This window comes from Sinohyriopsis cumingii, chromosome 5 (genome assembly GCF_028554795.1).
Source record: "Sinohyriopsis cumingii isolate HCF-2022 chromosome 5, ASM2855479v2, whole genome shotgun sequence".
NCBI lineage: Eukaryota > Metazoa > Mollusca > Bivalvia > Unionida > Unionidae > Sinohyriopsis > Sinohyriopsis cumingii.
Genome location: NC_142965.1, coordinates 94863142 through 94878380, shown reverse-complemented (window position 1 = coordinate 94878380; position 15239 = coordinate 94863142). Strand labels below are relative to the sequence as shown.

Genomic DNA, 15239 nt, shown 5'->3' with positions numbered 1-15239 from the left:
GTTGACTCCTAAAGTCTATAGGTGATGCATGTATCCATCATATGCTAAAGACCATAAACCAATCAAAATTACATTCACTAACTGCCATTGTAGTGCTGAAGCACTGTAAATCCCCATGACGATTAACTGTTGTTTCATCGAAGCCGATACAGATATACATAGTCATGTGAAAGGTTTGTATCGTTTATCTTTTTTGGCTAAATAAATGTTACTTTAATTAATATTGCAATTCATATGATAACCTACATATAGACATCATCGTCAAATGTAAATGTTTTATGATAAATGTATATCTTTATTGTCATTCAAAATTTGAAAAATAACTTTGAGCTGTTGAGATGAAATGATTGCAGTATTTTAAAGAGAACATTGAATAATGAATAAAATCAACATAAAACAATTGGGTACATTTTCATTTCTTAAACCTGTTGCATTGTGACTCTGAAAACTGGTAATCTTGCAAAATCCTATTTAGAGACCATATATCTTGAGAGACTGCTTTTTAATGGGAAAAGAGGTGGTCTCTCAAGACAGATTTTATTGTATTTGAATTTACAGACATTGACATAATTGGTATCTGAGCATCTTTGTGTCAGAGCTAACCTGATTAATACTTTTATGCAAATCTTATTATTAAATTTGTCTAATTGCAATAATAATGTTTAATATATGTTAATGATAATTGTACTGGAGCAATGATCCATTTTACTTCTTGCTAACATGTTATTTATAAGACTCAAAATCCTCAAATCCTGACATACAGAATCATTTTATTTTAATTTTGCAAGCTTTTTGTGATAGTATCATTGAATGTCACACATGAAATGGAAATAAAAAATTATATTTTAAAAACTTTCAGGCCTTTGTACTCCATCAGCTGTTGGCTAGTCTAAACTCGGGATTTGTGCCATTTGGATATGGCATTGCCCTAGTTCTTGGCCTCAGTTTTATGGAATTTGTAAGAGCCCTCGCTTTTGCTGGTAGCTGGTTTTTAAATTACACCTCAGGTAATTAATGATTAATTATAATCAAATATTTTGACAAATCTGATTAATTTTAAGTTGCACTTTTATGTTACTGCATTTGTCTCAGTTATGCTGTGTGTGGCTATTAATTACCATCATTTAAATTGGTACATTGCTATACTAGAATAATGCTGTGTGTGGCTATTAATTACCATCATTTAAATTGGTACATTGCTACACTAGAATAATGCTGTGTGTGGCTATTAATTACCATTATTTAAAATTGGTACATTGCTACACTAGAATACTGCTGTGTGTGGCCATTAATTACCATCATTTAAAATTGGTACATTACTACACTAGAATAATGCTGTGTGTGGCTATTAATTACCATCATTTAAAATTGGTACATTGCTACACTAGGATACTGCTGTGTGTGGCTATTAATTACCATTATTTAAAATTGGTATATTGCTACACTAGAATACTGCTGTGTGTGGCTATTAATTACCATCATTTAAAATTGGTATATTGCTACACTAGGATACTGCTGTGTGTGGCTATTAATTACCATTATTTAAAATTGGTATATTGCTACACTAGAATATTGCTGTGTGTAGCTATTAATTACCATTATTTAAAATTGGTACATTGCTACACTAAAATAACGCTATGTGTGGCTAACAATTGTTTATCATCTTGACTGAAGTTGCTGGTGGGATATAGCAATAGCAACGGTCGTCATTTTGTCATGAGATGAGGTGGTTTCTGCAGTATAACTCGAGTTTGCATTGTACTCTTCTTTTAATCAAACCTCAGTATGTTTCTTATGCATGGGTAGAGGCAGAAGCCTTTCAACTTTGGTGTTGCTAGGCCCAAGGTCAATGTCACCAAAAGTGAGAATATGATTTTTATTTCTGTAAACTTCCCTTGGCCTAATTTTCATTACAATTCATTGATAGATTACATTTGGGCTGGGCAGCTTTTTATTAATTTGAGGCTGAGAGGTAAAAGATCAAGTCTGATGTAGCCAGCATTGTATTTTTTTTTTGTTTACACTCAATAAGTTACTTTTCCAGGATTCAGTTCTCCTCTACACTTGGGCAGAATCACCTCCCTATTGGTTACTTGGTCTAGCGGTCAAAGGTACTGGAGCTAAAATTGTCATTTTGGATTCACATCTGTCCACTTTCCTCAGGCTTCCTGCATCCAGTTATTGTCAAGCTAATAGTTGCATTGTACTTGAGGATAAGCAGGTCCCTATTGAATTTGTGATTGATAGATCAAAGCGGAAAGTTACTGGATGTAGAATTGCTAAATTATGTTAATTTTCTATTTGTAATAGCTACAGTCAGTCAGTGGGGATCAGCCATTTTTTTAATCCCCATTCTTAGCCCAGAGCCTGTTGTAAAAAGTTCCTCAGAGACATCAATAGTTTTTCTCAGGCAAATTAGATTTCTGTTTTAAGCATGCTCAATCAGTACTTTGTTAAGAATACATGAGGGCCTACTCTGAAATTAGAAGGGTCCCAGGTGTCTGTTTGAATCTTATTTCTAGCAATTTTATGTCTTAAATTATATGTTGACTCTTATGTCTAGTATCGTAGTTTGAATCTTATGTCTAACATTGTGTTTTGAATCTATTGTCTAGATTGAGTGGTTAGATCATTTGTCTAGCACTACCTTATGTATTGCATTATAGGTTGAATCTTTTGTCTAGCATTGGAGTTTAAATCTTGTGTCTAGCACTAGACTTTAACTCTTGTTTCTAGCATTATAGGTTTAATCATATGTCTAGCATTGTAGGTTGAATCATATGTTTAGCATTTTAGGTTGAATCATATCTAGCATTGGAATTTGAATCCTGTCTAGCATTGTAGGTTGAATTATATGTCTGACATTGTAGGTTGAATTACATGTTTAGCATTGTAAATTGAATCATATGTCTAGCATTGTTGGATGAATCATTTGTTTGGCATTGTAAGTTGAATAATATGTCCAGGATAGGAATTTGAAGCATATGTTCAGGATTGGAATTTGAATCATATGTCTAGCATTGTAGGCTGAATCATATGTTTAGGATTCTAAGCTGAGTCATATGTCTAGCATTGGAATTTGAATCACATGTTTAACATTGGAATTTTAGTCATATATCTAGCATTGGAATTTTAATCATATGTCTGGCATTGGAATTTTAGTCATATGTCTAGCATTAGAATTTTAATCGAATTAATATGGTTTTAGCCTACATCTTGTGCCTAGAATAATAGTAGTCTAAATCGTTTGCCTAACATTGTAGTCTGAATCTTTTGTCTAACATTTTAATTTGAATCTTAGGTCTAGCAATGCAGGACTGTTCTGCTGTTGATCTTCCTGCTAAAGTATTAGGAATTAGACATGCTTAGTTAGTTTATGGTAATGCCAGTTACACTTATTAAATATTATGGAAGTCTTATTTTTTTCATGAAAATTCATACAGGAGCTTTGAATACTGCAAAATAATATTTAAAACTTTTCCGTGAAATAAAACTTCCTACTTTTGTATGTAGGTGTGAGATTGAGGGGAGCAGCTCTGAGTCTCCTGTACCAGAAGATACTGAAGCTAAGGGGGATGAAGGATACCACATTAGGAGAGGTGGATATTATCAAATAATTTAAATTGTTATGAATGGACAAAATATTTGGCAGTCTGATGGGATATAAACAGTCATGTGATACTGATCAAGAAATTTTTATACATTGGTAAATTCTGTGGACTACATTTGGTTCCTTGTTTCCAGGTCATTTTATGTGAAGCTTTACCAATACCAGTGCCTTACACCATAATAATAACAACACCAAGCACCCATCCACCCACCTCTATAATTTCAAATAAAATTTTTCAACCCCCTGCTTAAAATGGATCTTTCGAAGTTAAAACAATGTAATTGCATAGTCATTCCTACACTCAAACACTTACTCCTTTTGCAGAAGAAATCATATTGCAGGCTTTACAAATCAATCTTCAGAAATTATTGAAATTTTTCTTTGACAGTATATTCCAACAGCTGTTATAAAGATCAGAGTCGTATGATGAGCAAGGAATATTGCTAAAAATGGGCACAAAGATCAAAATGTGTAGGAAGCAAGAAGTTGTGCCATACACAAGTGCAATGTGAAAAATAAGGAATGGCCAGGTTTAGACAGCATCACATACGATCCTTGAGAAACAACTAAAGAATGACATTTTTCGTAGCCGAATCTGAAGCAATTGATGACTCCATGGATATGATTGAGTCCATTACTAATAAAATTTATCATTTTATCCAGTGGGCATGTGAGAAAGCTTGCCAGTAGCTTCTCGTGGGTCGGTGGTTCTTTCCGGGGTTTTCCGGGTTCTTCCTCCACCATTAATACTGGCCGCCATGTATAGCCTATCGTGCTGAAAAATGGCGTTAAACCCCACAACAACAACAACAAATCATTTTATCCAATATTAAAACACACACACACACACACACACACACACACACACATACACACATATATGAAAAGAAGACTTCTGTTATGGAACATGTTGGCAATTTTCAATCAGTGAAATACATGCCCTATTGGTTAGTATGAACTTTGTATGGTTCCTTTTGGGATAATTTGATTTCACTCATAACTGTCCTTGCCTTCATTGCCAGCAACATTCTCCTGCTCACAGGCAATCATTGGACCCTTTGTCTCAGGGCTGTCTGCAGGACCAGATAATGTATGGCAAACATATCACCTTCTGCAAGCCCACAGCCCACTTGTAGTTTGAGAACCTTTCTCCTAGGATATTATAAACATTCAAATATTATTGAAGAAACATGTTTTGCTCAGACACTGATTTGTTTATATTTGCACATGAAAGATTAAACAAAACAAAACATTGGTCATAGGATTAGGCCAAAAGACTGTTGAATTATCGAAAAGACTTAAGTTATCAAAAGGACTATTGAATTATTAAAAGGACTATAGAGTTATCAAAAGGACTATTGAATTATCAAAAGGACTATTGAATTATGGAAAGGACTATGGAGTTATCGAAAGGATTGTTGAATTATCAAAAGGACTATTGAATTATCTCTATTTTGTACGTATAACTTGACATTGCTGCATTTTATCTCAGGTTTCTGTGTTAGATGCATATTGGTAGGTTACACTGATGTTGCATTTTGCAAAGCTCACTGTCAGATAAACAGGACTTTGGTCTGTTTAAAGACATATCATGAAGACATGGATAGAAAGATACAGAAGTTATTGTCATATCAGCACACCAATGTTGTAATTAGAAATTAATTTAATGTTAGATCAGAGTTTGAATTTTGAAGAAGAAAAATAATCAAAACAAGTTGGGAAAAAATTAACACTTATAAGCAGCATATCCTAAGCTTGTTAACATAAAACTTTTTTTTTGTCAATGGGGAAAATATACTTTTGTATTTATTGTTTTTAACAGATTGTGAACCTTCTAAGCAACGATGGCCATAGAATATTTGATGCTGCTTCCATTGGACCACTGATGCTGTCAGGACCCTTCATTGTACTGCTTGGGGTAGTCTACATGCTGTATCTTCTAGGTCCATGGGCTCTTATGCCGTTATTCATTTATATTGGATTTTATCCATTTATGGTCAGTATTAATGTATAGAAAACCATGAATAAAATTTAACCATTTATAACTTGTTTAAGTTTAGGTATGTTTTGGATTAATAATGAAGTACTAATGTGGGTTCATACAATGATTTAATTCATTCATTTTTTCTGATTTTAAGTAAAGCATTTCTTCCAGTATAAAATGTTGGTCCCAGCGTTCTAAATTTATCAAAGCACAGGGATGATCAGACAAAGATTCCTCATAAAAGTTGGTACAAATTGGGGGAAGTGGTGGGTTTAGTATTGGATAAATATGGTATATTATTTTTGAAGACACAAATTTTGCAGGTCTCTTGGAACTTGTGATAAATGGCTTCCACTGTGCTTTGTTAAAAACAATAGTGATTTCCTGGTTGAATCATTTTGCTGTTTTGAATAGCAGTATGAATTCTCATTTTTTATTCATCTGTTTGAACATAGATGATACATGGGTATCACTCATTCAGGCAGCAGTAATATTAACAGTAGCTAAAAATTTACTTAATATATTCACTTATAAGTCAATCCAATCACAAACTGCATAAACCCAGATCAGCTGTCACATATTGTGCTGGCAGATCTGGGTCTATGCAGTTTGTTTGGAGAAATTAGTAGAGCAACCAAATAAGACCCTGATTTGCCTGCACATTATGTGGCAGAAGATCAGATCTGTGTTGTTTGCAATTGGATCTGACTTGACAAGTGAGTGTATATAGTTGTCAGATTATTTTGGTACCAGCGAAAGTCCCAATCCCTGAGAAGGAACGTTATCATACATAGAATGTTTAGTCAGCATGCATGGTCCCTATACCGTGTTTACTCACTTATAAGTTGAATCTAACTGCAAACTGCAAAGACCCAGATCTGCGGTTGCGTAATGCACTGTCAGATCATAGTCTGTGCAGTTTGTTAGGAGTAATCATTGGACCAGTCATGATAGATCCTGATCTTCTGGTGCATTATGCAATGCTAGATCAGGGTCTATGCTGCTTGCAGTTTGACTCATAATAAAGTATAAATAGTACACCTAACTTCTCTGTGTTATTTAGGCAAAGTCAGGATCATTTGATAACATTTCTGGTTGAAATTATCTCCAAGGCTAGGCTTTCTTACTTGGAGTGTATAGAACAAAGCTGTGTCCTTCCACATCCATTGACAATGTTCTGTCCCTGATTCCAGCATAAAAGTCATTTTAAAATGAACACATTTCTTTTTCTAGCAGGGGAGAAATGCATATATTTTCTTTGAATTTCTAACCCTCTCTGCTTGTGTGTTAAGCTTGTAATTTGTTACAGACAGTGTTAACCCTGATGTTCTTGCTACCAAGATAATATGAAAACTAGCTGACTGGTGAAAAAAGTTTTTATTTTACATGAGGGTAGTTTTATTGGGGTAAATTTCTTGCGTTAGTGAATCCTTATTTTCTTAATTTGTTTGAGAAAATTGTTGATTTTTTATTTTTGGGAAATTTCAGTATTAAATTTCTGATAAAGATTTCACATTTTATGACACAGGTATCCCCTGACTTGCATGATTTCAGTTTATGGTAATTTCACATTTGCACAATTTCATATTTTTCTAGTTTAATTTTTTTAGTGAAGACTCAAATATAATGAAATTATTTGTCTAGAACAAAATAGCTAGGATTCTGAAACTGCTACAATGAATGGTTTTAAAGTTAATTGAATTACATATTTTTCAATGAAAAGTTAAGGATGTGAGACCAAAAATTTTGAGTTAGGTGATTTTGAGTTACATGACCACTCTTATTTAAGTCAGGGGTTAACTGTTGTCTCTTTTTATCTCACCTGGCCATATAACCAAGTGAACTTTTGATATGCCCATGCATTCAATGTGTGTTGTTCATCTGTCAAAAATTTCCGTTTTAAACTTATAAACCAACTTGTCACACAGTATCTTGGAATGAATAGCTTTAAAATTTATACACTGTCAATTATCACTACCATGGTTACTAAAATGGTAACAATGACCAGAAATAAACTTCTCAAAAACAGCTCAGCGGAGTGGAATTTTGATCAGATTTGGCAGAAAGAATGCTGGCAGAAAAACCACGCAGGTTCGTACAAAAAAGCCAATCTGCCATCAAATATAGACATTGTTGCAAATAATAGAAAAGCTACTGTTACTTAAAAATGAAAATAGAAAAAACTTTAACTGATTTCTCATTATCATCATTAAAATTTCAAACCATGCAGATCTATCATTATGTATAATGGTCATCAATACAAAATATAGAAAGACTTCTCCAAACTGCTGACCAGAATTTTATTATTATTGAATGAAATAATACTGACCTGACATCCTTTTAGATTTGTACAAATGATGCAAATCTGTCAATCTGGCTGCCATTTCTAAAATAGAAAAATCTTTAAATGAGGTACACCTCTCCCTTGATAACTCACACACAACAGGGTCCACAAACATAGACCGCACTATAAGCGAGGGTATGAGTTATTGAGGGACCTCCAAAAATAAAAAAAATCTGCTTATACATCAAGAAAACCGTTGGGGAGGGGTAAGGAACTGGGCTGTTTAATGACTGAATCCTCCTTTTACAATCACATCGATAATAATTGTTAATAACGTGCTTTTCCTAATGAAGTTGTTCATTATTCTATATAAATAACATTTATTTTCAAAATTTCCAGCACGTATAAGATTGTTCCAATTTTGTTTCAACAACCATCACATGTGCACGAAAACGTGTATTATGTCACTGCTTTTTGTTTTGTTGATTAGTCTGGTTCTTGGAGTGGTATAAATAGTATACTATCAAGTTGGGAGTCAAAGTAGCCAGAAACTAGACTATCTGTTGATATACCACCAAAGAAGATTCCTTTTTTTTTTTAAAACTACCGACATTTATTTCGTGAGACAATCGCCTATGTTGAAACTCAATTTTTGTATTGTTTAATTAGTACAATATTGATGTCATGATTTTATTGAAGGTAATAGTGAAACTTCTTATATCCTTGAGGATATCTCTAAGTGCCAGTTCAGAAATTCTTAGAAAATTGCTTGCCCACAATGGTCCATATCTGTGAAACCAAGCTCTTTATTTTACAAAGTTTTCATTTCACTTGGTTGCCTTGCTATCTTTGATCACAGTTATGAAAGAGTCAGCTAATTTAAGGTAGTTTATGTTACATACACAATACAATTTTTAACTGTTTGATTGATCAACTGAAGTGAGTTCACCCGACATACGACCGGGGCCGCTAGATTTTAAGTATGTAGGATTTGCGTGCCTTTTAACTTTTTTTAATATTCCACCTCCTTTATTTGATTCAAAAGACATAACTAACATGATAGGGCCTAATACAAAGGAGGCCAGCTGTTAATTCATTGCAACAACGCAGCAATTACTTCTACAAATCAGTTATCAAAACACAGTCGGCACTTAATTAGGTTCTCAGAGAAATGCTTGCGGACATAGCTGTTATGGTAGATTGACACATTTTCCATTTAAATACACATTGCATTTGTGATGATTACACTTAAGTGAAACTAACAGATAGAATTAAAACACAAATTTTGCTTAATAAAAATTATTTAATTGGCATTTAAATATTAATATACTGCCTACACTAGGCATAAATGACATTTTCATTGATCGAAATTTCCTTGAATATCTTTAATTACGGTGTACTGAAAATGTTGTTTGGAAAGAAAATGTAACCAATTATATGACTTCTTATAAAAGTTGATAATTTCAAAATGTTAATTAAAGTTTCCAGACCATGTCTACCGTTTTTGACCATAAAACAAGTGATATATCAATGTTTCAGTTACTAATTTTGATTGCGATTTTTTTCCAAGTTCAAGAAATATGGATCAGTTTTGTTTTTTGGTATTTTCTGGTTTTAAAGAAGAATGGGATCCACACCTGACCCCACATTATAAGCGGGTGTGTGAGTTATCAGGGCGCAAGTTATCAAGGGAGTGGTGTATTCTTTAGAACCACTAAACTGAATTTGACTAATTTGGATAGAAAGCATCCTGGCAGTAAACTGAATTTGACTAATTTGGATAGAAAGCATCATGGCAGTAAACTGAATTTGACCAATTTGGATAGAAAGCATCCTGGCACTAAACTGAATTTTACTAATTTGGATAAAAAGCGTCCTGGCACTAAACTGAATCTGACTAATTTAGATAGAAAGTATCCTGGCACTAAACTGAATTTGACTAATTTGGATAGAAAGCGTCCTGGCACTAAACTGAATTTGACTAATTTGAATAGAAAGCATCCTGGCACTAAACTGAATTTGACTAATTTGGATAGAAAGCATCCTGACACTAAATTGAATTTGACTAATTAAAATAGAAAGCATCCTGGCATGGAAGGCATTCAGATGTGTACATCTCACACTGATCCACCATCAGATATAGGCACCATTACTAAAAACAGAAAATTCTTAGAACAACTTTCTCTCAATAACTACTCATCAGAATGCTACCAACTTTGATATGAAGCATTCAGGCATAGATTGGTTGAAATTATATGGCCACCATTTACAAAAATTGGAATGACTTCTCCAGACTTGTATGAAAATCAACCTTATATTTTTCAATACACTGTCTTTTCTGTCACCTTTTAACTTGTATATATGAACAGTTTAACCTGAGGCTTTTGAAAAAAAGATGAATTTACATATGAAATTTAATGTAGATTTTTCATACTAATAAGTTATATTGATAAGTTTATATTATGCCAAAATACTGGTGTCTAATTTTACTAAATTATTTTTTTTTTTAGTACATCATTTCGAGAATGACTGCCTACTTCAGAAATAAGTGCATAGTCATCACAGACAAAAGGGTAAGTGAGCAGATTTGATAGTCTTGTGGATCTTAGCTTTATGGATTAATTTAGTTTTTATCATTTTATATCAATATCTTCAATGGCATGGGCCACATGGACCAAAAATTAAAAATTAAAATGTTTGTGGGCCATATATATATATATATATATATATATATATATATGGCCCACAAACATTTTATATATATCCACAGAGGAACCCCGCTATAAAGAACCCCGATTTAATGCGAATTCGGATATGACGCGGTCGTGACATGGCTCCCGAAATTTCGTATATTCGCACATAAAAAAAAATATTTTTTTCCCAAAGTACATGAAATAGTGTATAAATAAATTAGTATCATTATGGAGAGGAGATCGCATATGGATTCCAATTTAATATGATCGTGGCATGGTTCCTGAAATAGGGTGTAAAACGTTTATTATCATTTTGGGGGAAGAGTTTGCGTATAAATTTTAATATAATACGATTGTGGCGTATCTTCTGAAATTTAACAATATCACCAGGTTCTTAAAGTGTTATGCCAAAAATAAACATTATCGGAAATGTTACTTATTACTGATCCAGTAAAAAAAATAGCTGCCAGCATGTTTGCTGGGCTTGGTGGTGTTATTAGATGCAATCAGTTGACCAGTAAATAATGTCTGCTTTATTAGCTGGAAATTGAAAGGGTATGAAATTGTACATGCGTTCAGCTTTAAAAAAATATATAAAAGTAACTCGTGACATTTGCAGGCCTACTACACTTAGTTCTCGGGTTTTACATGTGCATGGCGTTGGCTTATGAACTCGTTATTAATTTCCTATTTTTATTAAAATATTTTACCATTATGGAAAAGCAAGTTCACAAACGCAATTCATTCTCTGCACTTTGCGCAAAAAAATTGATTTTCATTTTGGGGAAGAGATCGTGTATAAATTTGAATACAGTACAAAATATAATACGATTGTGGATTGGTTCCTGAAATTTTAAATACGTGTACGTGTATTTTTCTCGTACCCAGAAAAAAATACTTTTTTTTAAAGTAAGAGAAATAGTGTGTAAAACGTTTTTTATCATTTTGTGGAAGAATTCGCTTTTGAATTCGAATATAATACAATCTTGGCTTGGCTTCTGAAATGTAACAATTTCACCAGGTTCTTGAAGTCTTATGCCAAAATAAACATTATCGGAAATGTTATTTATTACTGGTCCATGAGTAAAGCCAGTTAGTCGTCTTTGTGATTGTCTTCAATTAATTCTGTATACAATCATTGCTCAAACAATAGTTGACATGTGTTTCTTCTTTAATTGCATACACAACCAATCAGCAGACAATGCGGTGGTTGATAAAAGATTCTCACAATTTAATAAACATCAAAAAACGAAAGCTGCCAACATGTTTTATGGGCCTGGCAGTGTTATTAGACGCAATCAGTTGACCAGTAAATAATGTCTGCTTTATTAGCTGGAAATTGAACGGGTATGAAATTGTACATGCGTTCAGCTTTACATTTTTCTTTAAAAAGTGACTCGTGACATTTGCAGGCCTACTGCACTTAGTTCTCGGGTTTTACATGGGTATGGTGTTTGTTTATGAACTCATTATTAATATCCTATTTTTTTATAAAAATATTTGACCATTATGGAAAAGCAAGTTCACAAACGCAAATCATTCTCTGCACTTTGCACCATGATTAGTATAGTAGTTATCACACGTTTCTTTCGATATTCACAAAATCTGAAGTAAAAGTTACATGTACGCTGAAAGAATGTGTTGATTTGTAATTATTCTGTTGTAGTTGTTCAAACAAATAGGCATACAAGCGTTAATTATTGGAAATTTGCAATGGATAAATGTACACGGAAATGCATAAGAGAACATTTTAGCAGTATGAAATTTGTACAGACACCGTTCATATATCCTGTAACGTAATGAACCGTACACATGCTTTGTCTTTCTTAACCTAATTTTGCTGTTAATTTTTTCCATTGAATTCAGACACATAATGATGTGTGACAAAGTTATTGAATAGTTTAAATATGTATGCAATTTTTGCAATGGAATTACATATTTTATGGATTAATTTCAAGCCCCGACGGTACAATATTAGATGGCAAGTAAATGGTGTTGATACTATGTTTATGCTATATATTAGACATTGAATTCAGATACAATGATTAGGGGAAAAAATATTGAATATCGTAAATCTGCGTGCAGTTTTTCAGTGGAATTACATGCATTATAGATGAACTGAATGCCATGACGGCATGATAGTAAACGGTGTTGATACCCTATTCATCATATACCGTAGACATGAATACATGTGTATGTGCCAATGAGTTGTTCTCTCAAAAAAGTAAAATACTGCAAAACCCTGCATTAACACAACCCCGATATTAACGCGATCCAATTTTGCAATTATCGCATTATAGCGGGGTTCCACTGTGTGTGTGTATATATATATATATATATATATATATATATATATATATATATATATATATATATATATATACTATGATTATAAAACTGACTTTTTGTATGAGCACGGGCCAGATTTGGCCCATACACTTGTAGTTGGATCAATCTGTCATATAAAATCACTCAATAGGCATCATTGTGTAGGATCACTTAATAGGCATACCCATCATTGCATAGGATCACTTAATAGGCATACCCATCATTGCATAGGATCACTTAATAGGCATACCCATCATTGCATGGGATCACTTAATAGGCATACCCATCATTGCATAGGATCACTTAATAGGCATACCCATCATCGTATAGGATAATTGAATACATAGCAATCATTGTATAGGAACACTTAATGCCTACCCATCATTGTATAGGATTGCTTAATGCATACCCATCATTGTACAGGATCACTTAATGCATACCAATCATTGTAAAGGATCACTTAATAGGCATACCCATCATTGTAATGGATTGCTTAGCAGGCATAGCCATTATTACGTAGGATCACCTAATAGGCATACCCATCATTGTATAGGATCGTTTAATGCATACCCATCATTGTATAGGATTGCTTAATGCATGCCCATCATTGTATAGGATCACTTAATATATACCCATCATTGTATAGGATTGCGTAATGCATATCCATCATTGCATAGGATCATTTAATGCATACCCATCATTGCATAGGATCACCTAATAGGCATATCCACTATTGTATTGCACAATCAGCAAGATCTCATCATCTGTCATTCTCTTTGTTTCTCATTTACCCCTGTGGGCCTGGAGACATGGAATGAGCCCTTTGCCTTTGTTTGTTGACCTTTTGGATGCATCCAGTGACGATGTGACTGCTGTCATGATCTTAGACTTTTTAAAAGAGTGTTGTTTATTTCAGAACATTGGCCTTTACTTTTTAAGGATTTTGCACATTTATGCCCTTGTCTTTGTTTTGTATGCTTTTCTCATATCTAAACTTGATCAGCATTATATAGCCAGGATTATGTTGATGTGATGTTAAACCATATACAAACATACATGCCTTATGTAGTAAATTTAGTTTACAACATTTCTTTGTAATCTGGTTTGATGTAAGTTTTCATTAAGGCATGATACAATTTCTCTTCCCCAAATTAAGTGTCTTATGCTGTTCAAATGTAGTTTCCAATCAAAGAAATACATTTGGTGCAATTATATCACCTCAGTCTGCTTTATGTGTCTTTAATTTATTGATGGGAAATATAGCTAAGAACAGATGAATTATGTTATACTAAGGGTTGCATGCCCTACCTGATGCTTTGGGTAGCTTTGGTTACAAGTTAGTGAATGGCATTATGCAAGGACCACTATTCTCTTGGACATGCCAGTAGTAACAATTTGTCAGCTAGATTTGAAACTTGTGTTTACATAGGAAGTCATATTTTATTTTTTATGCAAACAGCAGGTGTGTGAACTCCTGATTAATACGTTTATAAAGTAATATTAAGTGTTTAAAATTATGTTTTGTGTTTTTTTGTTTTATTGGTCTTGTTAGGCAACCAGTTGAGTGCAAAATTCACATTACCAGGCAACCAGTTGAGTGCATCTTTCACATTACCAGGCAACCAGTTGAGTGCATGTTTCACATTACCAGTTGAGTTCATGTTTCACAATCTGTATTATTGATCTAAGACCATGTAAAATGTAGAGACTGATGTTGAAACTTTGCTTTTATGTAATATATTTATGAAGAAATTTATGTTGTTTTTCTCCACTGGAGATAGGCAGAATGCCACAAAATCCCTTCCAGTTCCACCTGCTTTTTGATCTTACAGGTACCAGTACACTAATTGACACAACTGTCCCACCTGCTTTTTGATCTTACAGGTACCAGTACACTCATTGGGACAATCAACTGTTGTTACATCTTATCTAAGTCCCAAAGAAAATCATTATTTTTTATCTGACTTTTCATTGTGACTTGCTAACTTGTGAAGATTGTTACTTGTATTAAATAGAAAGCATCATTAAAATCTGAACAGAAAATATGATGAATATTGTGTTAAGCATGTTGCCTTTTTGATAGAATGACAAAGCAGATTGGTGTGATTTGGCTAATTCCAGAACGGTCACTTGACCATATCCAGTAAGTGTATTTAACTGCAGCTAATTTTAGAGCATGCAATATAGCCTATGCTGATAGGCAAATCTGTTTTGTCTTAGGCTACAATGTTTAAAAAATGTTTAAATATGTACATGGTATAAAACAACCAAAATTATGCCATTTGATCAAAATGACTAAAAACCCAACCTTTCCCCCAATCTGCTGAAGCTACTTACATG

The 15239-nt window shown here is 33.4% G+C and overlaps 1 protein-coding gene across 1 annotated transcript in view; it reads left to right on the top strand.

The window, feature by feature from the left end:
* Positions 1–15239, top strand: part of LOC149799796 (ATP-binding cassette sub-family C member 5-like) — a 141804-nt gene that overhangs the window by 30005 nt on the left and 96560 nt on the right. Inside the window, exons 6-9 of the mRNA XM_089959187.1 lie at positions 860–1007; positions 3514–3599; positions 5433–5606; positions 10389–10451. Of these exons, the coding sequence (XP_089815313.1) occupies positions 860–1007; positions 3514–3599; positions 5433–5606; positions 10389–10451 (471 nt within the window). The remainder of the gene's footprint in view (positions 1–859; positions 1008–3513; positions 3600–5432; positions 5607–10388; positions 10452–15239) is intronic.